General features: G+C 40.9%; 3 protein-coding genes across 3 annotated transcripts in view; all 3 read right to left on the reverse strand.

Moving 5' to 3' along the window:
- LOC148669375 (antigen WC1.1-like) overlaps positions 1–25,314 on the reverse strand; it is a 590,051-nt gene extending 564,737 nt beyond the window's left edge. Inside the window, exons 1-2 of the mRNA XM_088632414.1 lie at positions 25,111–25,314; positions 21,599–21,909 (exon numbers count right to left, since the gene is read on the reverse strand). The gene's annotated coding sequence lies outside the window, so the exon portion shown is untranslated. The remainder of the gene's footprint in view (positions 1–21,598; positions 21,910–25,110) is intronic.
- LOC148669398 (uncharacterized) overlaps positions 1–25,440 on the reverse strand; it is a 469,383-nt gene that overhangs the window by 411,125 nt on the left and 32,818 nt on the right. The gene's annotated exons all lie outside the window — the stretch shown is intronic.
- LOC148669537 (antigen WC1.1-like) lies at positions 8,574–21,846 on the reverse strand. The gene is made up of 11 exons (XM_088632950.1): positions 21,723–21,846; positions 18,185–18,493; positions 16,831–17,145; positions 14,961–15,188; positions 14,788–14,886; positions 11,937–12,251; positions 10,648–10,950; positions 9,892–10,203; positions 9,547–9,585; positions 9,120–9,263; positions 8,574–8,833 (listed from the first exon to the last, which is right to left on the reverse strand). Exons 1-11 carry the CDS (start codon positions 21,844–21,846, stop codon positions 8,679–8,681), a joined length of 2,343 nt encoding a protein of 780 aa, XP_088489076.1. The 3' UTR covers positions 8,574–8,678.

Raw genomic sequence — 25,440 nt, forward strand, 5'->3', positions numbered from 1 at the left:
TCGTAACGGAACAGATACATTTTTTTGCCCTTTCACAACCCTCCTCCCCAATGAAAACGTCTCAATCGGATTTTTGTTCTACATCTCCCTATGCAGGTTTTTGGTTAAAGAAAAAAAATGCTGTCGTTTTCTTGCCAACTGGCAGTATTTCTCCTGCACCGATAAGCAAGATTTCTATTTCATATTTCACAAATTGTTTGAATTTCTTGAAAAACAAGTGGTTCCAAGATAGGAAATAAATACTGTACTTGCATTTAACAAAATCAAGCCCTATGTGATTGTCCTTAATGAAACATTCTGTATGACAAGACAGGAAGAAAGTCACCTCAGGATTTTGGACACAGGATCTCATTTACTTTTTAACAGTTTCAATAAGACCGATGAAAATTGTTGCCCTGCTTTTTGTCGTAAATACACAAGCTCTTTACGTCATGGGTCGGAAATAAACTGCATGAAATTAGCTAAAGCAACAAAAAGCAAGCGCCACAAAGGGGACAAACATTTGAGTTTATGGTGCAATATTATCTCGTCTTTAAAATAACTTTAAACGCAGTTTTTTTTTCCCTCTGTGGCTCTAAGGCTTTCTTATTTAGCTGTACTGTTTTATTTTACATATTGTAAAAAAGTCGCTAAATCATACGAACCATAAAAATTCCAATTGTAAACAAATTACAAATTTGAAATTATTCATATTCCTGAATTTTAAACCCATGGAGTATTCATACCTTGTCTTAGTATTTGTGAATTTTACAGAGCTCCTTTTCAAAAACTGTCTGCAGTCTTGTTAACGTGTTTTTTTAAACATTTTGTTACATATTATTAGCATTTTAATGTATTTTTAAATTATTTGTAATCTCTAAACCGCCGTCACCCAGGCGAACTGGGTTCGACTTCGGGTATAGGAGCGCGTCTGTTGCCTTTTGGATTTCAAAGGAGCAGCTCAGCGCAGAAGAGAGCCCTGTAAAACAGCATGCGGAGTGCAAAAACGTGTAATAATAGTCATCGCTTTGGTGTGTTAAGAGAGATACATTGCGGGAGGAGGGGAGGAGTGACTGGCAGAGAGTGCTGACCTTCAAAAAAAGGACTCGTCTCGGTAAATATATTTCCACATCCTGAAGAGGTTATCCCCATTTCTCTAGTCGGAACTCCTCTATTGCTAGAGAGCTGTAGAATGTGGAGTCTCCAATCCTGCTCTGGGAGTAGGATGTACTGTCGTTTCCGTAGCGTGGTGGTTATCACGTTCACCTTGTTTCTTTGGCCTTCTGACAGGCATGTTTTTTTTAAAGAAACTACTGTATAAAAAATAAAGAGGAACTAAGCTACCAATAATGGTTGTGATAATGAACAATGTTTTGCTCAAGCAATTTCATACTATAATGTGGCATGTATTAACTGCGTTTATCTGCCCTAGTGTCTGGTGAAAATACATTGAGAGCAGAGTCCTCGATTCATCTACTAAAGCAAGGAAAGAGATTTGCTTCTTGATAATCTTTAGCTGGACCAAATACATGCATTGCTATTTAGTGCTAGGTAACTTAAGGTGATTAAAGATGAGCGGAACCTTGTGTAAGAAAATGACATACACTGTGCCCAACAGGGGCTGGAAACCACGACGCTGGGATTAAGAGTCTCAGGCTCTACCGATTGAGTTAGTCAGACGCCGACGCCTGATTGGTTCTGCTGTCGTCACTTTGAAGAGGTAGCTGTCTTATAATTATGTGGTGATCAGGATTCTAGTGTCTTTCACGGTGTGGTGTGTTGACTATTCAAAACAGAGCAAATGTCAGTAGTCATTGAAATTAATGGTTGTTATCAAAAGCGCTTAATTCTTTCACACAGTAACAGATACGCATATAACGTGGGAAGGTCCTCATTGTGTTTTCTGTGTCCGATACTGGCAAAATACCAAGAGGCAGCAGGCAATACAAGAAATAAATTTCAAATAATAATAAAGTATTACCCGGGTCACCCTGCTGAAATTGAAGAACACTAACCGCTAGACCATACGGGAGCATGCAGCCTCGTCATTTCGTGCATAACGCAGGCAAAGTGTAATTTCTGTCGCTACAGCACGCTTGTTAGAGAGCTAGGTGGCACCCGGAGCGCTTACTGAGAGTCAGTTGAAGTACAATGTCAGGATTTTCCGGTTTTCTGAGATCACAGCCGTTTCTACGCAGGAATGAGACAGCATGTGTACAGTATGTTGGAAATCTTAGTAACGTGCAAAAATAATAAAACGGTTAATATTTTTGTACAACATACCTTTAAATAGGTGTAACTGAATATCAATGGTGTAGCGAAAGATTTAAAGCACACTTGATAAAAAGTGATATACTAACAGTATGTTAAAAAATCTTAGCATAATTTAATACGGTAAAAAAGTTTAAAATGAATGATCAATTATTAATTTCTTATCATGGGTGTTGTTTGTGTTTTATGCAATTTATATTAAAAACAATCATTTAGAAATACATTCAAAAGACAACAATATTTTTATAAAAATATATATTTTCAAAAGTCAGCAGAATGCACAAAACAATAAAGTGATGTAACAGAAAATGCTCACACAATTTGTTAAAACATTTTTTTAAAAGCTCTAATATTCACAAATACTAATACAAAGTATAAATATTCCGTGGGTTTAAAATTCAGGATTATGAATGCTCAATTGCTTACAATGGGTGTTTGTGTTCTATACCTGAACCGATAGAAACACCTATTTCTCTACAAGACATAGAAATAATGACTTAGTAAAACAGAGCACTTTTGCTGGAACATCATTTAATCATAGGATTTGATTGCTTGAAGATGGGCACACAACTTTTTCCAAGGCTTGTCACACTGTCATTCCATGAACCCATTCCAGCTTCTCATAGCAAAACGTCTACTTTTTACTACTATAAGAACAGTGATGCACAAGAAATATTTAGTTATCTAAAATATTGTAATAACAACAGGGAGCTATTGGCCACTCTGACACAGTATATCCAGGTGGATGCTGCACATTGGTGGTGGTGGAGGGGATCCTCATTACTTCTAAAGCGCTTTGAGTGGAGTGTCCAGAAAAAGCGCTATATAAGTGTAAGCAATTATTATTATTATTATTATTATTATTATTATTATTATTATTATTATTATTATAAACAGCACAAACCTTCTGCCATACAGTATGCACTTCTCCAGGACCAATTTCAGCACACGATGATCCTCGGTCAAATGAAAACTTTAATTTATATCACATTGGCTTCTGGAAAAGCAGTTGATCTGACATCACATTTGCCGCAACACACTTCATCCTCACTTTGAGTGTAATCTTGGGATTTGAGCACAGAAGTGAGACACACCCCACCCCATAAAGGACTTGAGACCCAAATTCCTGTCTTAAAAGACTAATAAACTTCCACTCAGACACACTTTTTATATCTAAGTTCTCTGATTGACTATCTTCACCTGGGTATTGAGCCAATCATCTGGTCCTGAGACTTAATAGGCTGGATTTGAGTGTCTTTCCAAAAGATTATTTAAAAGCCTCACTTATGCAAATAGTGACACTCTATCTTTTCTTCACATATGAGATTTTAAATATTTTAGCACTTTCCTCTTCACCTGCAACACACTCATCTATCTATAGTAAGTGGTATCTTTGCATCATATTTCACCATGGAAAGAAAGATCAAAGGGTTTTGGCAGAAGAGAAGGAGCTCTCCTCGCCCGTATAGGAACAAGCAATCTTGGTGTTATTAGCACCACACTCTAACCAACTGAGCTAACTGGCCATACAGAAGAAAGTGCTCTCTGTGCAGCATAAAAATGTAATTTAGAGATTTTTTTTTCCTACTCTGAATTGAAACCCTCCCAATTAAGTGTGTGGGCTCTCTGGAAGTGGACAAAATGGTTTTAGTAATTGATTTTCTATCTATTTTTCTATCCTCCTAGGAAGAGGGCATGATTGCTCACTGTGCGGCATAGAAGGTGTTTTAGAGCTTTTACTAAGAATTGAAACTCTTGCAAATACGTGTCCTTACTTCCTGGAAGCGGATACAAGTGGTCTGAGTTGCTTTATTGTGAAGTGACTGGAACAATAAAAGAAGAAATAGACACAAAACTGGAGATGTCAGGTCAGTGGGGTGACTTGTATGAAGCCAGTCTTTAACTTCCTCACTGGTGAGAATATAGTGGAGAGATGCAGATTGAAGTGGGAAAGACTGAACTGTTATTGTCTGGTTTTGGTGCTAAAAACATCTGTAAATAACAGTAACAGGACTGAAAACACCATTTCAAACACAATTACTGTATCAGTATTATAGAACTCAAATCATTCAATAATATTTTGCATATTTTATTATAGTGTTGATATGTAGAAATACATTCTGTTAATAATTGCTAATTTCATTTAATTTGGAAAATTCCCCAAAACCAGGCAACCTAACATAAAAGGTTTAATACATTGTTAAAGATCCAGAGTGAAAGTATATAGAATATTGTTTTACACAATCTCTTAGTGTTTCACAAATTATATTTATTTTACAGGTGGCACCATGGTTAACATTGCTACCATGCAGTGCTGGAGCTCTGTGTTTCATTCCTGCCCTGTGCGCTATCTGTGTGGAGTTTGTAAGTTGTCCCCCATGTTTGCATAAGTTTCCTCCAGGTGCTCCAGTTTCCTCCTAAACTCCTAAAACATTCTGATATTATTTTAGGAAGTGAGCTTAAAAGGCTCGTTTTTTCATGATCATGAGTTTTGTAATGTCAGTTTGTCACACCTATCAAAGTGTGTATTGTTTGAGCAAACTTTTAAGTCTCCTGTGTTCCTGTCATTTAAATCCAGATGCTTTAGTAGATGTCTGTAGTTATAACATTTCTGAAGTTTTAGATTTTGGGATTCTGTGCCTTCTTGTAGGGAAATTTTAATACCAGGTTGTCTCATGTTGTGTCTGGTTTTGTCTACAGTGTCCTTTGTGTAGATCAATTTATATGACTAAGTTGATAAACATTTACATTTCCTCTTCCTGTGAGGTGGATATTATCATTGTGAGTGGCCAAGGGCTCCTTAATTTTTTATTGATACTTTTAATATCATACATTAGAAATAACACGCAGATAAAAATGGGTTTAAAAAGTTTATTGCAAAACATCTTTTTAATAACATTTATAAAAAAAATGTTACCATCAAAAGTGGTACATTCAGAATTGAACATCAATGAATGGTTTTATTTCTAATTTCTAAAACATCAAAATATAAAAAGAAGAAAGACTGAGCAGAAATGGGATGTTCAAGCCTCCCTTTTCTAAAACACAAGCTGCAGGTGCTGTAGACACAGACACCGAGGACAGTGTGGAAACAGTGGAATGAAGTGGACTCAGGTCACAGTCTGAATGTGGAAACAGTGGAGTGAAGTGAACTCAGGTCACAGACAGTGTCAGTGTGGAAACAGTGGAGTGAAGTGGACTCAGGTCACAGACAGTGTCAGTGTGGAAACAGTGGAGTGAAGTGGACTCAGGTCACAGACAGTGTCAGACAGTCTCAGTGCTCAGAGCTGCTGTAAGACTGCGTGACTCTGTTGGTGGAGCTCTTCTGTGTCTAGACCTGCAGGAGGAGCTTCTCCCAGACAGCCCTGTCAGTCTCACAGCACCCATCCTCTCCCTGAGACTCGTCCCCAGCATCATCGTAGTCAGCCCTGTCAGGGGCAGAGACTCCTTCTTCAGAGGGCAGTGTGGGCAGGGCCCTGTCCACTCCAGGGCCAGTGTGGGGGACACCTGAAACAGAGACACAGAGTAAGAGACAGGCAGTGGACAACTGATGGACAGGTAGGACACTCTAAGCTGATATTTTTGGTTTAGCAAGTCATTAAAATTGGACCCATCAATTTTTAATCACGGGTACAGTATGCATTTTTTTTAATTGTATATGTGCGATTTTAAAATCTATAGGAATTAATTGCCTATAAACAATGCTAGAAATAGATAGTATCACAAAATTAATACTTGAAATACGGTTTGTCAAATGAATCAGGTATTGAAATAATATTACAAATTACAAATAGGGGTTATGAAAATGGTGAATATCAGAAATGACAGAGTAGATAAATTAATAATTAAAAAAATCATAGCCCCCACCTTGTAAAAATTGTTAAAATTTTGCTAAGAATATACCCAAGCTTTTGGTATAGTTAAAGGCAGATTAGTTCTTTGTTCTTTGGTACAGCTTTGGGAAAACAAGTAATATTTCAGACACAATGAGTTAAATATTTGTTAACAATGACAATACTCACACTAAACAACACACAGAAGAAATGTACAGCACACATGAATTGTACAAATTTAGGCAACTACTTCCTAACCACCCAGAGAAACTACAAAGTGTCACCAAGTATTTAACTTTTACAGAACACCTACACAGGCCAAAAGAAGAGATATACAGTAGCCGCTTTTTTAAAAATCAAACAGAATACGACCTACAGTTAAATCTCTCTCTTTATGAACCTGGATGCTACAAAATCAATATACAGAACAGTTGTTACAATCATTTAGTCAAAAGCCTTGAATAGGACATTTTTTAAATCAAATTGTATTTTTTAGGATGAGTTGATGGTTCAGTGCAGATTTCGCTTATGAAGTTCCAGTGCTCTAAAACCACAGTGAAGAAATACTTTGACAGTATTTTCTGGACTCATTCTTTTTGCAGTCAGAGAACAGAATTCCTGGTCTTGGGGAATCCTTTGCTCTGCCCAGACCTCACTCTCTCATAATAGATCAGCAGCTGATCAACCTCAAACATCTGATTGGCTGGGTATGTCAGTATTTGGGTTTCAATGAGACTCTGATCTATGAAGTCTAACCTTGTACCAGTACAGTCTCTCAGCCTGTACTGGCGAATATTGATCCCAAAATGCCTGATGCCCCCTTATCTTGAATGAAAGTGGCACTGACATGGATTACTGGGAGTCGCCTTCCCCATTACTGAACCACCTTGCCCACACTGAGCCCCCTGGCTGTAGCCCCCTTTACCTGAAGCGGGGTCTCCCTCACTGTCCCCCACATGACTGTACCCAGATTGTGTATCATCAAAGAGGAGTCTCCCTGTGAACAGAAGAGCAGGTCAGTAATGTCTCTGTCATTCTGACACAGACTGGCCTGTCAGAGATCTCTTCTCTTCCAGTTAGTATTTATTTGCAGATGTGAAATTAGGTCAAGACTAATTTCTAACGACAAAGGTTAATGCAGGCTGGTACAGGGTGTACTCAATCTTATTAATAATAATTCACCTGACACAGTGTCTGGACTCTGGAGCACAGTGATGGCATCATCATAGTACTCCGGAGCCTCTTCTTTCACAGAAGACATTAGCTCCCCTAAAGCACACAGAGCACAATGTCACTATCAGTCATCAAAACACTGTTTCATCTAAAGCGCAGGACTGCTGGAGCTCATCATAACACACTGATTAACTAAACATCATGTTATGACTAAAACACCAGACTCTTAAGTACAGTTGATCAGGGAACCTGATTTCCTCTCCTATTCATTTCTGTCATAAATTTAAAATTAATCCTAGATTTTGTCGTATGAATATATTTGGACAGAGAGCAGTAATGTGAGCCCCAAAATCCAGACTCAGTGAAGGATAACACAGACTCCATATTCAGAGGCTGAGATCAAAGAGAGAGTCAGACTCACTGAGATTGGTGCAGAGTTTCCCCCATTTGACTGGACTGAAGTAACCCACCTGACAATGCATCTGGGCTCTGAGCTACAGTTACTGCATCATCATAGTACTCTGGGATCTCTTCTTTCAGAGAGGGTATCGAGTCTCCTGAACCACACAGAGAGACAGAGAATTTACACTTCCGGACTCAGACTTACTTTGACCATAGAGCTGCAAAGTTACTGTAGTGTGATTTTAAATGTTTTGTGGAGTATAGTTAAGCCATAACTCTAGGGTCGCTGATTTATCTGATCTGAAAGGCAGTTTTTACAGCATGCTGTTCCCCAGTCTCCTTTTCTATCAAAACCAATTAGAGCAGCACCTTGTTTACTACCCCAGTATTGACCAGCTATAGTTTTGCTCAGCATCTGTGATCTGCCGAGATAAGGCTAGTGTGAGGCAACACTGAAGAGCTGGCTTTATAAGGTATCAAACACATGTGGTTCTATTTGTATAATTCAGTATTTTCTACATAAGTTCTCTAAATGGCATCCTGGTTTGAGGTGAGAGTGAGTACTGGACTGAAGACCACCCACTCCCACACTGAGCCCCCTGACTCCACCTCCCCTCACCTGGTACTGGGTCTCCCTCACTGTCCTCCACATCATCGTATCCAGAGGGCAGCTCATCAGAGAGGAATCTCCCTGTGAACAGGAGAACAGATCAATATTACCTGCAGTCAGACAGCAACCACACTGTCCTCTACTGGAAGAGAAGCCAGGATGTGAGTTTGCTCAATTGCTCATTGTTGTGTCTATAAGGCAGATCCAGAATCGTGCTGTGTTGATTTTCTTCACTTAGTTTGACACCAGTTGAGAAAGTAAACTCTACAGGTTTAAAACTAAAAAATACTTTTTTTTATAAGGCAGCCCAGGGATAGTGATGTGATCATTTTCTTTATCTACCTTAACACACCTCTTGAGAAAACCAGTCAGAAACCAGGATGGTTAGATTTTCTACAATTTTTAAGTCCTCAGATCTTCCTCAGAGGGTGGAGATCAATCACACCTGAAGACTCTCTCCACTCACGTCTCCTGGGGGCACTGTAGGTTCCCTCTCTGGCCAGTTTATACTCTATTTTCTCATAGATGGCATCATGATAAGTGGCGAGTGCTCCCTTAGATAGGGCTGTGTGAGGAAACAGACACTCAGGGTTAACATGCAGGGAGCAGAGTACAAGATCAAACATTGACTACTAAACCTTCTTTGGACATTTGAGCACATAAATGTTATGCTTCTGGATTTGCAAATTTCCTGATATCTCCATCTGTAATTGTTGATAATCTTTTTTAAACTTCAAATGGTTTTCTCTACCAGGTTTATTCCTCACGGTAATTATATAAATATCAGTTCCATGTGAGTGACAGAACTGACCACTAGAGGTCACTATGTGGATGGAGAGTTCCCTCCCTACCTTTCCTCAGCTTCCTGTTCTGGATCAGCTGCCCCACTAACAGAGCCAGCACCACGAAGAGCAGAGCCCCCAGCAGCAGGAGGACCAGGGGCGAGGCAGATAGACCTCCCAGCAGCTGTGTCTGGGGTGTTGTCCTGGTTCTGCCTGAGAAAGGGGGAGACAATGGATGAACAGGGACCAGGAGAGGTGCTCTTGGACTCATGTACGCTTTGACAGATGGAATGTTCTGTCCTCCCCCATTTCCCATATGGGGCTATGATGGTTCAGGATCAGGTGCGTAGAGGAAAGAGAGGCACTAGATCTACAATGGGAATCTGAAAACACTGATCTTCACCCTGAGAGAGGAGAGGAGACATTACAGCTACACTGGGAATCTGAAGAGACAGAAAGACAGGAGTTATCACTGACAAGGAGGATTTCTGTTCACCTGTAGCTGTTGCTGGACTGGATGTTGGCTCTGACAAACCTGTAAAAGAGATACGAGAACTGTCATTATTTTGTCTTTGGTTTTATAGCAAGCTGAATCCAGAGTGGTCTTAATAAAATAAAAATCTTTACATGTGTTCCTTGAGGTCAAATGTAGGATTGCAGGATGAATGGTGTCTTGCTCAGAATTAAAGTCTAGTATTGTTCACACACACAGGGCTACACAACATCCCGATCTTGTGACTGATGATCTTAAGATATTAAGCAGTGATAGAATATGTGTAACAGTGTATCTTCTCCATCAATCTCCTACTTTGTTCATCTACAGTTCTAAGACTCTCCTCACCTGTACAGGTAACCCCTGCATCCTCCTTGTGTCGACAGTCACTCTGATTCAGTCCAGAGTGACAGCAGTCCCACAGGTGAACCTCACTGCCCCTGCAGTTCACCTCGTCCAGCCAGATGGCGCCACTCCCTGGTCCGAATGAGGCCTCTACTGCTGCACTCACTGCGTCCCCACAGCCCAGCTGTCTGCAGACCACCTGGGCATCCTGCAGGTCCCAGGAGTCGTCACAGACTGTCCCCCAGGGGCCCTCATACCGCAGCTCCACCCGGCCAGAGCAGTTAGTGCCTCCAGCCAGGCGCAGAGCCAGTGGGACTGAAAGTCAACAGAAGGGTTACTGAGTGTCATCAGATCTGTGACTGTAGATGAGAGCAGAGAGGTTACTGAGTGTATTTAGCTCAGTGACTGTAGTAAAGATCAGTGAGGTACTGAGTGGCTCTAGAAGAGAGCTGTATGGTTACTGTTCCTCAGCTCAGGGCTGCGGTGTCTCTGAGTGTTTTACACACTGAACTCACCTGGGCAGTACAGCTGAGGCTGCTCTTCCTGAGGGGCTGGAGTGCTTCTGTCAGCTTCTTTTCTAGGACCTTCAAAGATTAATAATCATATAAAAACATTATTATTATAAAATAAATAACAATGACATTGCTTTCATTTTTATACATGTTTGGATATAAATTAATAAGAATTCAGTTTAAAGCTTTTGTCTGTTCTTAATATGGCAGAACACTAATTTACAGAGCATTACTCTTCCCTCTGTACCTGAGCAGGTGATATTAGCCACTTCTCGGTCTGTGCAGTCATTCTGGCCCCAGGGGGAGGAGGGACACTGCCACAGGGTGGAGTCGTGTTTGCGGCAGGAGACAAAGTCCAGCCATTTGGGATCAGGGCTCAGCCTGGAGTTTGTCTCTCTAGTGGTGCCCTTGTCTCCACAGCCCAGCTGTTTACAGATCACTGCAGCTGTAGTGTCTGTCATGCTGTTGGCACAGATGCTGCCCCAGGTGCCATTGTAGTAAACCTCTGCCTGTCCTGAACAGCCTGCAGATAGCCTCAGGAGATTATGATCTATCAAGACAGCAAGGAAAGTCAAAGGAAACAAACCCTGACAAGACAGCATTTCATTCTGAACTGGTAAGAAACTACAAGCAAACAATGTGAACAGCAACCAGTCTCATTTCCCGTACTAATCCAGTTATAACTGACTCACGTAATGAAACAAGGACAGCTGTACAATAACACAGTTGATATGAAGGTGACAGGACTGTGTGGTTCTACAGCATTCCCAGCTGTATCATAACTATATCTTAGTCTCTTTTTACAAAGCTTTGCGTGATCTTGGCCCAAAATATTTGAGTGATCTTTTAGTCCCTTATAATCCCTCTCGTACACTTCAATCACAAGGAGCAGGTTACCTAGTTGTTCCTGGAATTAAAAAAGTCACAGCTGGCAACAGAGCATTTTCTCATAGAGCTCCCCAATTCTGGAATAGCCTCCCTGCAGATGTGTGGAATTAAGACGCACTCCCAGCGTTCAAATCTGGGTTAAAAACATATTTGTTCAGTCTAGCCTTTGGATAAATATTAAGGAAAAACAAGCCACGCAACCTACCAATTTCTGTTTTCGTTGTCATTCACTAATACTTTATTTCTTGTCTATTCTGAGGTGGAGTGTTAGGAAGCCAGGCCCAGAATCCAGCTCCTTCTACCTGTCGAACTCAACTTCCCAGAGAAATTTCAACCAAAGGAAACTACTGAACATTCCAGACACTGCTGGACCTCACTACACATTACTGAAATAAAAATACTATCTTTTTCACCATGTCTGTTCATTTTAATTAACAGAGGAGGATAGGCTCCCCCTTTCGAGCCTTGGTTCAGGCCTGGAAATCTGTAAAGCTGCTTTGTGACAATGTCCATTGAAAAAATACAAATAAAACTAAACTGTATTGAACTGAATTTTCCTCAGTAGGATATATTTAAGCACTCCAAATGCAAACCATATCCACGTTGTGGAATTCGAGAATATGGATGATTTTTTTTTCGTTCGTTTACCTGAACACAGGATTCTCACATCCTCCTTGTGTCCACAGTCATGCTGTCCCCACCCTGCTGAAGGACACTCCCACAGAGACGACTCGTTCCCCATACAGCCCACCTCGTCCAGCCAGATGGGTCCAGTTCCCTGGCTGAAGGAGGCTGGCACTGGGGCACTGAGGGCCGTCCCACACCGGAGCTGCCTGCACACCACCTGAGAGTCTGCCAGGTCCCAGGAGTCATCGCAGACTGTCCCCCAGGAGCCATTGTGATAAACCTCCAGCCTCCCAGCACAATCGCCTCCTGCTCCAACCAGCCTTAAGGAGCGCTGGGCTAGGAGAGAGGCAGGACCAAATGATAAAGACACATTCCTATAAACATAGTAGTTCAGGTGGGTAGCTGCATCAGCATGCGTAGGCTGCAAAGGAACAATAGGCTTATTCCATGCTGAAAAAAAGAAGAAAAAAAACACAACGTTTCGGCCGTGGAGCCTTCTTCAGGTGTGAATTTCTATAAACATTGCTGATACAATTACCTCCTACCTCATCTAGCCTGAGGGAGTGCTGGGCTAGGAAAGAGACATATATATCATTATGGCTGGAGTGGTGTCATTCAAGCTAACGTTGACTCTTAAAAAAAAGTTAGGAGTCTCAAAAATATTAGTTTACATATCTGCAGAACTGGTAAGCACAGAGGAACAAAGTGAATCTTTTGGTTTACTCGAATTACCTCCTTATTAGAGTTGTCATCAGACTAAATTCACAGGATAAAATATAAACAAAGAGAAAGAAGAGAGAGGTAACTGAAGGAAGGAAGAGAGAGGAGGCATGTCAGACAAGAAGAACTGGAGATAAAATTCTAGTTAAATAATGGAACCTTGTTTAAGAGACCTTGCAGTCTTGTAATTTAAGAACATTAAAACATTTTCAGGTTTCCTTTATTGTGCAATCCTCAGGCTAAAGGCATTCTCTCCTAGTTGGAGGTTTAGAATAGAAAGTAGATTTTCATTCACTTTTCGGCATTATATTAGTGAGAACATATTCTGTTCATTTAGGATGCAGGGTAATTCTCTGGTTAGCCTGTTTATCCATCATAGAGGATTTCAGATTATAGAGTTATAAGGGAAAAATGTTTTATATAACAAGGGGTAAACTATGGATTTTTACCCTGTCTTCAAACTAAGTGTCTGTAGAAAACCCGAATAGAAATAGCTATAAGTCAATGAATTCTGACCATTCTGAGGCTTAGAGAGATATCATTGCTGTTTGGGGCAATGCTGAGCAAAAAACAAGTTTTTGTTTAATCTTCATTGCCTGCATGTCAGTCAAGTGCAGATCAATCAGATTCTAGCAATCAGTTTGTAAGAAGTCTTCTTTTTTACTGCTTAAATCCTATATATAGCCTCTCTAGCACTGCCTATGTCACTAAGACATATGAGAAATGTAATGATTCAGGTTTAATATCCAAGGGTTTATCTTCAATCCAAGCCCTGGTCCAGGCCTCTACTGTCTATACTTCACAAGATATTGCACCCCAAGATGTTTAAGGGCACTTTCTTCCAGGTGGAAATTTCCCCTGGATTCTGTGACAACCTGAGACTCCATCTCCAATGGATTTGTTAAGATTATGTCACGAACACGGACTGAAATCCATGTCAGATCTTGTAGAAGACCCTATGCGATGCGGTAAGAGCTGGAGAAAACAGGAGGCGTGGTAAAAAGGAACACACAGGGGTTTAATAGTGCACAAAATAATAGTGACAGTCCGTGAGACAGTGTACGAGGAAGACAAAACGGCATCCAAATCCAAACGGGTCCAAAGGCAGGTCAAAGCACAGTCCGAGAGTCCATCAACTAGAAATCCATCCTGGGACGCAACAAAGTTAAAATCCCCGGGAGGGGGGAGCACACGGACAAACAAAACATGGAGGTCCAAGGGTGACGGGGCGAGATCCTCCAGACCCCGGGCTCAGGAAGCGGGAGGTGTCGGGGATGAGGCCTATGCCCTCAGGAGACGGGCGTAGGGTGTCCTGGTGCTAGGCGGGCCTCGCAACATCTTACCCTAATGATGAGCCCCGAGGACTGGAAGAGCTGGTCTTAAATAATAACACTAAAAGGGTACACCTGGAGAGCTTAATCACACGAACAATAATGGGAGCAGTGAAGCGCCCTCTAGGGAGGGATGTCGGGCGTGACAGATTCTGAATGTTTTAATGTTTATTTTCTTGTTATATCAATGGAAATCCAGCCCATTCAAGATAAAACATTATATATCATTAATAACACTAAAAGATTGTTTTTATGGACCTAATAAACCAGTACTTTTCAATGCTTATGATGTAGTAAGTGCATCTACATCCATATGTTCTGGTAATGCCCACCAATCATTCTTTCAAAAAAATGAATAGATAAAATGTTTGTTTCCTTAGGCTGTAGAGTTTCATTGTTCTTTATTAATGTATTGACTTGTCATGCAAATATTCTCAGTTTTCATCTCTGTTGCTCACAACTGCAAGAAAGGAGATCTTAATGAATTAGAAGCACAGGCCTCACATCTGTGGTCAGCAGTGCATTAACCTGATGACAAAACACTGCATCTCTACAGAAAGGGATGATTGGATCGAACAATATATAGAGCTTCTTCTACAGACATGCTCAAGTTTCAGGAAACATTTATCCCAGCTCTATTATCAGTCTATATTAATGGACAAAAGACTTAAAATAGGAACAAATATCACTTCATACAATATTTTAACTCTTAACAGGTCCAGCTGTTATATTTTGTGACAAATCTTTTAGGGTTTGTCTTTTATGTCCTACATATCAATCTGCATATGATAACAGTCAAAAATACTTTGAATGGCTCCTACCTGAGCAGAGCTGGGCAACATCCTGTCCAGTGTTGCAGCTAACTGTCTGTGGAGAACTGCAGTTCACCAGGTGAGACTCGTCCCCGGAGCACTGAATACCTGTCAGACACACAGTGCTGTCACTGTCCCATACAGAGAGGAGTTATAGACTTGTACTACAGAGCACTGAATACCTGTTAGACACACAGCACTGTCGCCTGTCTCATACAGAGAGGAGTTGTATATTTGCACCACTGAGCCACAGCCCAGCTGTCTGCAGACCACAGAGGCCTCTCTGTAGCCCCAGGAGTGCTGGAGGAGTGTCCCCCAGGTGCTGTTGTAGTGAACCTCCACCCGGCCATCACAGTGACTCTCTCCTCCTGACAGCTGGACTCCACCATCTAGAGCTGACAAGGATGAATCTAAAAAATAAATGAACATCACGTTTTATTGTCAGTCAGATATCAGTACCATAAAACCAGCCCACGGAGATGGAGAATTTGTTTTGTCCAGGTGAAAGGATGGAAAATTTGTTCATACCTGACTGATTTCATCGTTATCTTTTGGTAAAATTAACATGACACATCCATGTGTTCAACCTCAAGAAGCATTGTTTTTAAATAATAATAATATCACTTTATTAACCCTAAACAATTCCTTGCATTAGGAATTATCTTTTCACATATCCCGCTTGCTCTCCATGAGACACACACAGACAGGGAGAGAGCATAGGATCTGCCATTGTACAGCACCCCTGGAGCAGTTGAGGTTACAGGCCTTGCTTAGGAGCCCAACAGAGTAGGATTCCTCTGCCAGTCACAGGATTTGAACCAGCAACCTTTCAGCCATAAGCACAGATCCTTAGCCGCAGAGCCACCACTCCACCCAATGTTAATTATTAACAGTTTTTCAACAAAATGTTTGGACATCATGTTTCATTTATTGGATGGCATTGTGGTGCAGTAGTTAACATTGCTTGCCTCACAGCACTAATGACCTACATGTTCTTCCCATGTTCACGTGGATTTCCTACCACAGTCCAGAAACATTCTGACAGGTTATTTAGATTTTGGGATAACTGCCCCAGGTATCGGTGTGTGTTTGTGTCTGTGTGTGCACTGTGATGGACTGGTATCACTTTCTCCTGTTGTTTGCTTGGGTAGGCTCCAACTCCCCCATGACCCTAAATTGGATGAAGCTGTTAGAAAACGGTTGGAATTTCAATTTAAAAGACAATTTTTCACTAGGATCCAACAGATTGGGGGATGCGATGGGGGATGCCAATACATGTGTTTGTGAACTTCTACCGCTGCACTATCGAGAGCGTCCTCACCAACAGGATCACCGTGTGGTATGGCAACACCTCTTCGCGAGAAAGAAAGGCACTGCAGAGAATGGTCAATATGGCCCAGAAGATCATCGGCTGCAGTCTCACCGAGATTAAACAGCTCTATGAGGACCGCTGCCGTGGTAGAATTCTGGCCATCACAGAGGACAGTCACCACCCAGGGCATGAGCTCTTCACCCCACTGCCCTCAGGCAAGAGATATAAGAGCATACGGACACTTACCACTAGATTCTTCAATAGCTTCTATCCACAAGCAGTGAGACTGGCGAACACATTTAGCCATCCCCCTCGGACCACACCCACACCATCACCATCTACCTCATTGTAATTTATTTATTGTACGTCTCCAGTCATTGTTTACACGTCTGTATTGTTTACATTCAAACTGCCTGCATGTTTACTTGCACATTGTCTATTGTTTGTTTGTACATTGTCTTGCTGCACTGTTTGCACTTTGTTTTGTTTTTTTACACTTGTTTTACAATCGAGAGACTTTCTGTAAGTAAGAATTCCATTGTACCAGTACCGGTTACATATGGCAATAAAGTTCAAGTTCAAGTTCAAGTTCAAGATTGATGGAAGTGGAGCACCAGCAATGTGTCAAAATCACATTTACATTCTGCATGTAATGGCTGCATGTCCCGAGTTCATATATTTTTAGTAGTTAACATGTTTAATTATCAAGATGTAAATTGGTTTGATGGTTGCATTCTCACCAGAGCAGATGACTCCTGCGTCCTGTCCATGAGAGCACACTGCTCTCCCCCATGAGGAGACAGAGCAGTTTGAGAGACGGCTCTCATTCCCCCTGCAATCAAACACATCAGCCCATACTGGTCCACTGCCCTGTCCAAACCAGGCCTGTCCTGGTGTTGCTACAGCCTCCCCACAGCCCAGCTGCTGGCAGAGAACACTGGCATCTGTGAGGTCCCAGCACTGATCACACACTGTCCCCCATTTACTGTCGTACTGCAGCTCCACTCGTCCAGAGCAGGAGTCCGAGCCGTTCGCCAGCCTGAACCCTGTGTATCCTGCAGATAGGAGAGAACTTCATCAGCATGACACCATAACAGGGCACATGAAATACAACAATAAAAAAAAAATCAATAAGATGAAAAAACTGTAACATCCAGCTCTCAGTGACCGAGAGACCAACAGAAAGCTTTGACTAAGAACAAATATTGTGATGCCATGTTAAGGCTTCTTCAAGATGTGTTACTTTTTATTTTTGCCAAGCTTTCCCAGCACCTAAGATAGTGATGTGAAGCTCACAGGAGACAATGTGCTCCCTGCTCCAGGCCTGATGAAACCAGGAAGGACAACCAGGAGAAGAAGACGCAGAACAAATACTGCCCGATCATCAGCCTCCAAGCTGAAGGCTTTCACTTTTATTTTTCATCACTACAACCCCAGCCTTAGACCTGAAGAAGAGCGTTGTGTTATGCTCCCACCTAGCCTTCCCAAAACTTAGAGAGTGTGCAGGTGTGCCTGTTGTGGCTAACAATGAGCCGCAAAAAAAAACAAAAACAAACAGCACTTGTGCCTGTTTTTGAAAAAACAAACCAGAGTACTAGTTTATTTGACAATCTCAGATACAACGTTAGTTAAATAATATCACAGTTATATGCGAGGTCCTATCAGTAAGAAAAATTTAAAAAAGTAACTAGCTGTGAACCTGAAAACACAACAAACACAAAAAGAAAAGTCTTCGGCTAACTCCCTGTCCTAATCTGACTCAAAACAACTAAAATTAACAAATCCAAGACATGAATAAAAATAAAAACAAAAACAAAGTCTCAATCAAATAATTTTCCTGGACACTGGTAATCTATTTTGCTCCTCATGTCTCACTAGATCTCTCATTTACCTATATATAGGCCAACTGGAGGTCCACAGCTGATATTAATTAAGATGTGACCTCCAGGGACACAGGGACTGTCCAACATCAGTGCTACACTAGTCCTACACAAGTCTCATACACTGCCTCTGCAATACCCACAAATACTCACAAATACTACAATACTCACAAATGACAACAACCTTGCCTTTAGTTAAGTGATCTTATCTTACCTGTGCAAGTGAGACCCACAGCTCTGCTCTGGGAGCAGCTCTGCTCTGGCCTGGCTGCAGTGGGGCAGTGCCGTAGCTTGGACTCTTGTCCTGTACACTGGAACTGCTCTGACCCGACTGGACCCTGGCCCTGTCGGAAATGAGCGCCTCTGTGTATCACCGAAGGAGCCCCACAGTCCAGCTCCCGACAGACAACCTCTGCATCCTGCCAGTCAAAGTCAGAGTCGCACACTGAGGTCCAGGTGTTCTTGAGATTCACCTCAACTCTCCCAGAGCAGAGACTGTGTCCGTTCACCAGCCTCACAAAACCTGCAATAGAGAACTACAGGCTGTCAGTCTGAGCAGGTAATCTCTCATAGTGCAGCTCATTGCTCACTGCCACTGAACCTGGTGCCTGTGAGAATTAAACTTACTACCCTATGAAAATAAACCAACTTCATGTGAAAAAATAAATATGATAGATTCTCAATTTAAATCTTGACTTCTTATTGTTCCATTCATAAACAGATTTACACCTACAATTTGGCGTAGAAAATTACATTTTAGAAATACATACACTATTACAATCAATTGTACAATAATGCAGAGTGCTTTCAATAAGAATATAGATAATAGGATAGATATAGATAAAAAAGTAGATAATAGGATATAAATAAAAATGAAATGAAAGAGAGGAGAGTCAGAAGACAATCTGAAAGGTCAACATCAGATAGTTAAACCAAAAAATCTTTTAGGGCTGAATGTTGTTTTAAATTGATTGTTTTCCTCCAGAAATAATGTAGATACATGTACATCTAATAATTGTAGATGAATGTTAAACTCTATTAAGATCAAAGACTCTAAATCATCAATCTCCACCTCTGTGCTCTAACATGTGCCTCCAAAGAAGGTGTTCAGTGCATCATTACCTTTACGCTGGGGCAAATACAAGATATGAAAATCAGAGACACTAAATTAATCAGTTTGTGTAATACTACAAATCAAACTATCACCCTCATTCCAGCTGTTCCACATGTTCATAGCAATAACCACAGTGCTGAAGATGCCACCTGTGGAACACATTTGACTGTAGAATAAGTAAAAATAGAAACTGATCACAAATCCATCCATCCATTTTCGAACTGCTTCTTACAATTCATGATTCCCAGTGTAGCTAGGGATGTAGACTTAATAAATATAGAAGAAAAAAAAACTGATCCATATCACCAAATTCACAGAAGCAGAATGGCATGTCATATACTCAAAGAAAAGATTCCCCATTGCCTGGCACTGCTGAAACAGGACTGTCTGACCTGGGCACTGACACACACTCTGGACAAGACCAGGACTGTCACAGCCTGGCACTGCTGGAGCAGGACTGTCTGACCTGGGCACTGACAGATACTCTGGACAAGTCCAGGACTGTCATAGCCTGGCACTGCTGGAGCAGGACTGTCTGACCTGGGCACTGACAGATACTCTGGACAAGTCCAGGACTGTCACAGCCTGGCACTGCTGAAACAGGACTGTCTGACCTGGGCACTGACACACACTCTGGACAAGACCAGGACTGTCACAGCCTGGCACTGCTGGAACAGGACAGTCAGACCTGGGCACTGACACACACTCTGGGCAAGACCAGGACTGTCACAGTCTGGCACTGCTGGAGCAGGACTGTCTGACCTAAGCACTGACAGACACTCAGGACAAGACCAGGACTGTCACAGCCTGACACTGCTGGAACAGGACAGTCAGACCTGGGCACTGACACACACTCTGGGCAAGACCAGGACTGTCACAGTCTGGCACTGCTGGAGCAGGACTGTCTGACCTGGGCACTGACAGACACTCTGGACAATATGACAACACACACTAGCTGAGGGCAAGACACAGTAAAGAGAAACAGACCCTGAGGAAGTATAGGCTCAATTACCGAAGCTCACTTCTATTAAGATTAATAGAAACAGTATTATTCTTCATGTATTTACAGTATATATTGGCTACAGACGTGTGCATATGTGACCTTATTTCAGGTACAGTGCCTACATATTATTTTCTAATTTGTAAAGGGATGAGCATGTGGAGACAAGACAAGATTGTGATTTCTGTCAAACCCATGAAGATTGATCTGCCATCCTCAGTCACCTGTAAGGTGACATTTAAAATTAGGAAGCGGTTCTCCCAGATGAGATGGGAGCAGAAGGAAGGGACTGATCACTTTTGAGAAAGATATTAAAGAGCTGGTAAGCAGCTTAACTGCCTGTTGTATTCCTTCATGTGAAGATGCTCATTCAAATGTTTAGCTTTATTTTTTTTGTTTTTGGGTTGTTTTTATTGTTCTGTAAATAATTAAACACTACTTTGGAAATGAAGGCTTTATTTGTGTTCATCCAAATAGCTACCTGTATACAGCAGCTGGCTTCTGGGTTTGACACTAACTTACAAAGCGTTTTTATTTTCTGAAACCTCAACCCTGGAAAACATAAAACAGAGGGAGAGGGACATTTTTCCCTAGAGAAACAGATGTTATATCAGATTTTTTAGTTATTTTTTAAGAATGTGAATGTATTCATGATGTATTTAAAACATTCCATACTCTATGTACACTGAGAACTGAGGGCAAGTTTGCTAAAGGATTGTAGGAATATGGAACAGGTTACCAGATATCCCAGCTTTCTTGAAGAAACAGTGGATGAGATCCTTGGATCAATACTGACTACCAAATGGACCAGGAAGCTGAGAGATCTCCTCTACTTTGTAATAGATTACATTTTGAGAATACATATCAGTCATATTGTTTTTATTCTATAGTTTTTAGATATTGTTGTAACTAATTTGTTTCACTCAATCTCACAGAATGCGGTCATTGTTGTTATGTTTGTAAATATATCAGAGAAAAGCAACTGATGTTCAATGTCAATGCTGTAATTCTTTGATCAATACAGCTCTTTGAATCTGAATTTAAATAGAGAAAAGGGAGAAGTAAGAGAGACACAGCAGAACTGTAAGTGAAAATGATCCTGATGAATTACAAGGAGGACAAACTGGAGTTTTCAAATCAAGACCAAGAATAAATTTGTTTATACAGATCTATCGGTCACATACTGTAAATTTATTTGTAGATTTACAGCCTTATGATCAAACACTGTCCTTTGGCCTCTTTATTGGTCAATTGTAAAACGTAACAGGAATCATACAGGTGGGGTTGGGGGTTTCAGACAGTTTTCAATATCTTTTCTACACACTGCAGGAAATACAATCCAGAAGGAGAAAAGACACACAGTGACTTTGAGGGGTGCTGTCACAGCTCTCAGCAGGACAGGAGCAGTAAGAATGGGAGGATGGACAGATGGATCATGATAATGGACTCTAGATAAATAGATGAGTTTTAATTCTCCTCAGTGCTGGAGACTGGAGAGAGTCTGCGTCTCTTACCTGAACACCTCACTCCAGCATCATAGGAGGAGGGCTATACTGCTTCACTTCTTGTTTTCCACAGTCCCTCAGCGCAGCCTCTGACCCCTTGCAGTTGACCCAATTCAGCAGGACTGATCCAGACCCTGGTCCAAAGTGAGCTCCTCCTGGTGCTGAAACAGCAGATCCACAGCCCAGCTGTCTGCACACCACTGCAGCAGCATCCAGATCCCAGCCAGAGTGACGTACTGTCCCCCACTCTCCACCATGATACACCTCCACTGTCCCCTCATAGGGACTGGCTCCATTCACCAGCCTCACATCAGAACTGCCTGGAGAAAGAGAGATAAATACGCATGACTATGACTACAGAGGATTGAGACTTTTTCTTCCTGGGTATTGGGAGCTATAGTCCCTATAGTGGACAGGGGACATAAAAGCCGTAGTGACTATGGCTCTCAGAACACAGACATTAACCACTGTGCTCTGAGAGCTGTGATCAGTACATTGGACAGGGATGTGTGATGTCAGAGTTCTAGGACTTGTGTTCCTGGGTTTCTGGAAGCTGTGGTAACTGCAGTGGACAGTGACTGTGGAGTCAGAAGCCTACATCACTGACACATGGTCTGTTGTATCTGTGTCTCAGGTCCTATATGTAAAAACTGTATGATACCACTGGCTGCTGCCTGCTTGTCCATATAAGGTAAGAGATATAAAGTGAGATTTAATGATGTGTCTCTTTACTTAGTGTGTTGTATTTGAAAGTGAGACCTTAGAAAACACAAAATAGAAACAGTACAAAAATGTTCACAAACAGATAAGTGCTTTATAGATTGTGCTTAAATATACCATTAATGAACCATTATCTAGTTAAAATATAACTAGATATTTTTTAGATTAAACATTCATTCACTTTCAGTTTGCAGTATGTAATGTTGTTCCCTTATATACTGTAGTACAAATCATTTTTAATACTGATTTTTTACATTCAGATTTTTTTTCACTTAACAAAGTCTTTTCAGCTTATAGATGTTAATATATGACTCACAGAATGAATTCCATTTAAAACACAGCATATTCCAAATGTATAAGATAAGTTTATTGTATGTTTAACTAAAATATGTTTACCAACCATGTTCTTGTGTTTTTGTCCTGAGACATTCTGGTCCTGATTCTCAACTGGTGGTGACAGGCAAATTAAATATTTCACTTGTATAATATTAATTAAATATTCAATTTTCATTATCCGGCTTAAAAACTTGCATTTGAGTATGCATTTTAAATGCAGACTCCACAGATTGACTGTTTTATCTGCGTCTTAGGTCCCAAACATAATAACTGCATGGTAACACTTTGTATGTATGTGGTAGAGATGAATCACTCTGCTCTGAGTGTCCCATTTGAAAATGAAAATGCAATCAGTACAATACCTTTATAATAAACAGATGATTTACATACTATACTAAAATATACATTAGCATGTACAGTACCTACTCAATTTCCAGTGAATATTTAACTAGATTTGTTTTTAAACCTTCACATTCAGGAATATTTGGAATATATATTGTTTCCATTATATATGACAATTCATTTGTAGTATCAATTTTGCTTTACATTCATACATTTCTTTTGCTCTGGAGACATGTTAATGTGTGCCTATTGTATTTTTAGCATTTACCTGTTAACTAAGTATACTTAATTTTCATTATCCAAACTTGCATTTTCATTATGAAAGCTTAAAACACTGCATTATTTATACATTATACACTCCAAATGCACACCACAAAGAAAAAAAAAACACTTATCACACACATCGCAATATAATAAAAAATAATACCCAGCATACAGTTAAATAACCTCAAAACACAAAATGATTAAGCTATCATTGAATCATCAGTCAGATACTGTATAAACATATTTTCTACACATTATCCTTTACCTTTACTACAGTACAGCCTCTACGTGTTAAATTATTGTTGTAACGCCTCAGTGACTAATAAGACTCCACTTTCTAAAAATAATTGATATTCTGCTTTTTCTGAAGGAGTAAAGAATGCCACCTTTACTATAGTACAGCCTGTCCCTTTTAATGTCTAAACACAGCAAACCTGGTGTACATGGTGTACATCAGACGTTGCGTTTCTTTTCTTTAAACCACATGAGACAAAACCACACAAGACAATTTTCCTGTGAGTCTGGTGTTGAGAGGAAATGGGGCTCCTCTGTGTAACCTCTGTGTAAGCTCCTCAGGGCTATAAACCGGCAACCATTAACACATTTCAGAAGAGACAGACGACCCCAGTGATGGAGCTGCAGGAAGAGGCTGTCCTGACGTCTGCTGTCTCTAACACACTAGAGATGAGGAGGTCAGAGCCCCCAGATACACCAGGAGGCTGCTGCAGTGGTGGGGATGTTAGTGTGAGGAACTGGGACTTGTCCTCCTTCTGAACGTTCATCAGACTCCATTAACTTTCCGGTCCCCCTGTCTCTCTTAACCAGCTACTGTCTTAAAGTGTTAATGTTCAAAATAAGCAGCTCTCTACACTGTAAAAAAACATAGCTGTACTGTATCTCTTTCATATCCCTCGATCACAAACAATTGTCTTCCTATGTAATATAGCTTCCTCTAAAAAAATACTCCAGGCTGAACAAATCCCATAATCCCAAAGGAAATACCTGCAATTAAATCTCACACAGACACAAGACAGGAACCCCAGACTGTCTGAACACACAAAGAGGAATAATGGCAGCAAAATAAATGGTTCTGAAAAACAAGAAGCTGTAAGACCAAACTAGGGGCTCCTGTTTCATGAAATTACTGTATATAACTAAAACAACAATGGTGCTGACTGTGTTTCACTGACAAGACTTTCACTAACAATCTACTTTTCTAGGAGAGTCAGTGCTATGTAGCAGGACTTGCGTTCTGTACTGGACAGTATTATCACTCTGCCCTGGTGGTATCTGTGTCCAGTAACACCCCATAACAAAGATAGGCTTCCTCAGTAATTAATTTGACAAGATTCTGTGATAAAACTATCCCAGTCTCTAGAAATGCTGCAACAATTATCTAAATATGTCAAATAACCCCTGGCACAAACACACTACTTAATAAAAAAGGTAATTAATAGTCTTCTTATTAACACAGTATGCACAGAAAAGTTCCTACAATTAAATTACTCCACTCTACAAAATGACATAACTACTGTATTATCCAACCTTAAAATGTCCTTGGCTCAAAATACTCCAGTCTTTTACAACACATTTACCTCCAGTGATGTCCCAGTCTCTGATAATTCTCTATTTAACAAACATGATATCAATGATACTACACCTGTGTGACATAATTATTCAGGCTAAAGATCTCACCTTCAGTAGAAATACTTTTCTCTTTCATAAGAGTTCTATCTCTAATTAAGCCACAGTCTGTAATAATAAAATGGAATCTCAATAATACCTCAGTCTTTAACACACTTAGCTCTTTACATACTGTACATCTGACAGTAATAATAAAATGGCTGAGTCCCACTTACTGGCTGAGCTGTGCAGCACCAGGACAGCGAGAGAGAAGATGGACAGGCAGCTCTCCATTGTCATCAGGACAGAGCGCAGCTGAGACCCCTGTCTTCACCCCTGAGCCCACAGGGCAACTGAGCTACTGCTCCGCACCCTGGACCCCCAGTAACAACACAGCCCCCCGCCCGGCCAATCACACACAGCACTGCCTTTTCAGACTGACAGCAGGAACCTCTCACACAGGCGGGACGGCCAATCACACAGGGCCCTTTCAGTCTTCTCCATATATATCAGAGACACATCACTGTTTCCTCTCCCAGCAGCGCGGAGGAGAGGAGAGACAGGAG

The sequence above is a fragment of the Lepisosteus platostomus genome, chromosome 5 (genome assembly GCF_059453375.1).
Source record: "Lepisosteus platostomus isolate fLepPlt1 chromosome 5, fLepPlt1.hap1, whole genome shotgun sequence".
Classification (NCBI taxonomy): domain Eukaryota; kingdom Metazoa; phylum Chordata; class Actinopteri; order Semionotiformes; family Lepisosteidae; genus Lepisosteus; species Lepisosteus platostomus.

Bases quoted from the DNA above. Each gene is read 5' to 3' on its own strand.
- LOC148669537 (XM_088632950.1), bottom strand. From the start codon at position 21,846: ATGGTGGAGAGTGGGGGACAGTACGTCACTCTGGCTGGGATCTGGATG. The intron at 17,146-18,184 runs GTAAGATAAGAT...TCCTATCTGCAG, and splicing joins TGTGGGTCTCACTTGCACAG to GATACACAGGGTTCAGGCTG. The intron at 12,252-14,787 runs GTAGGAGCCATT...CCTCTCTCCTAG, and splicing joins TGTTGCCCAGCTCTGCTCAG to CCCAGCGCTCCTTAAGGCTG.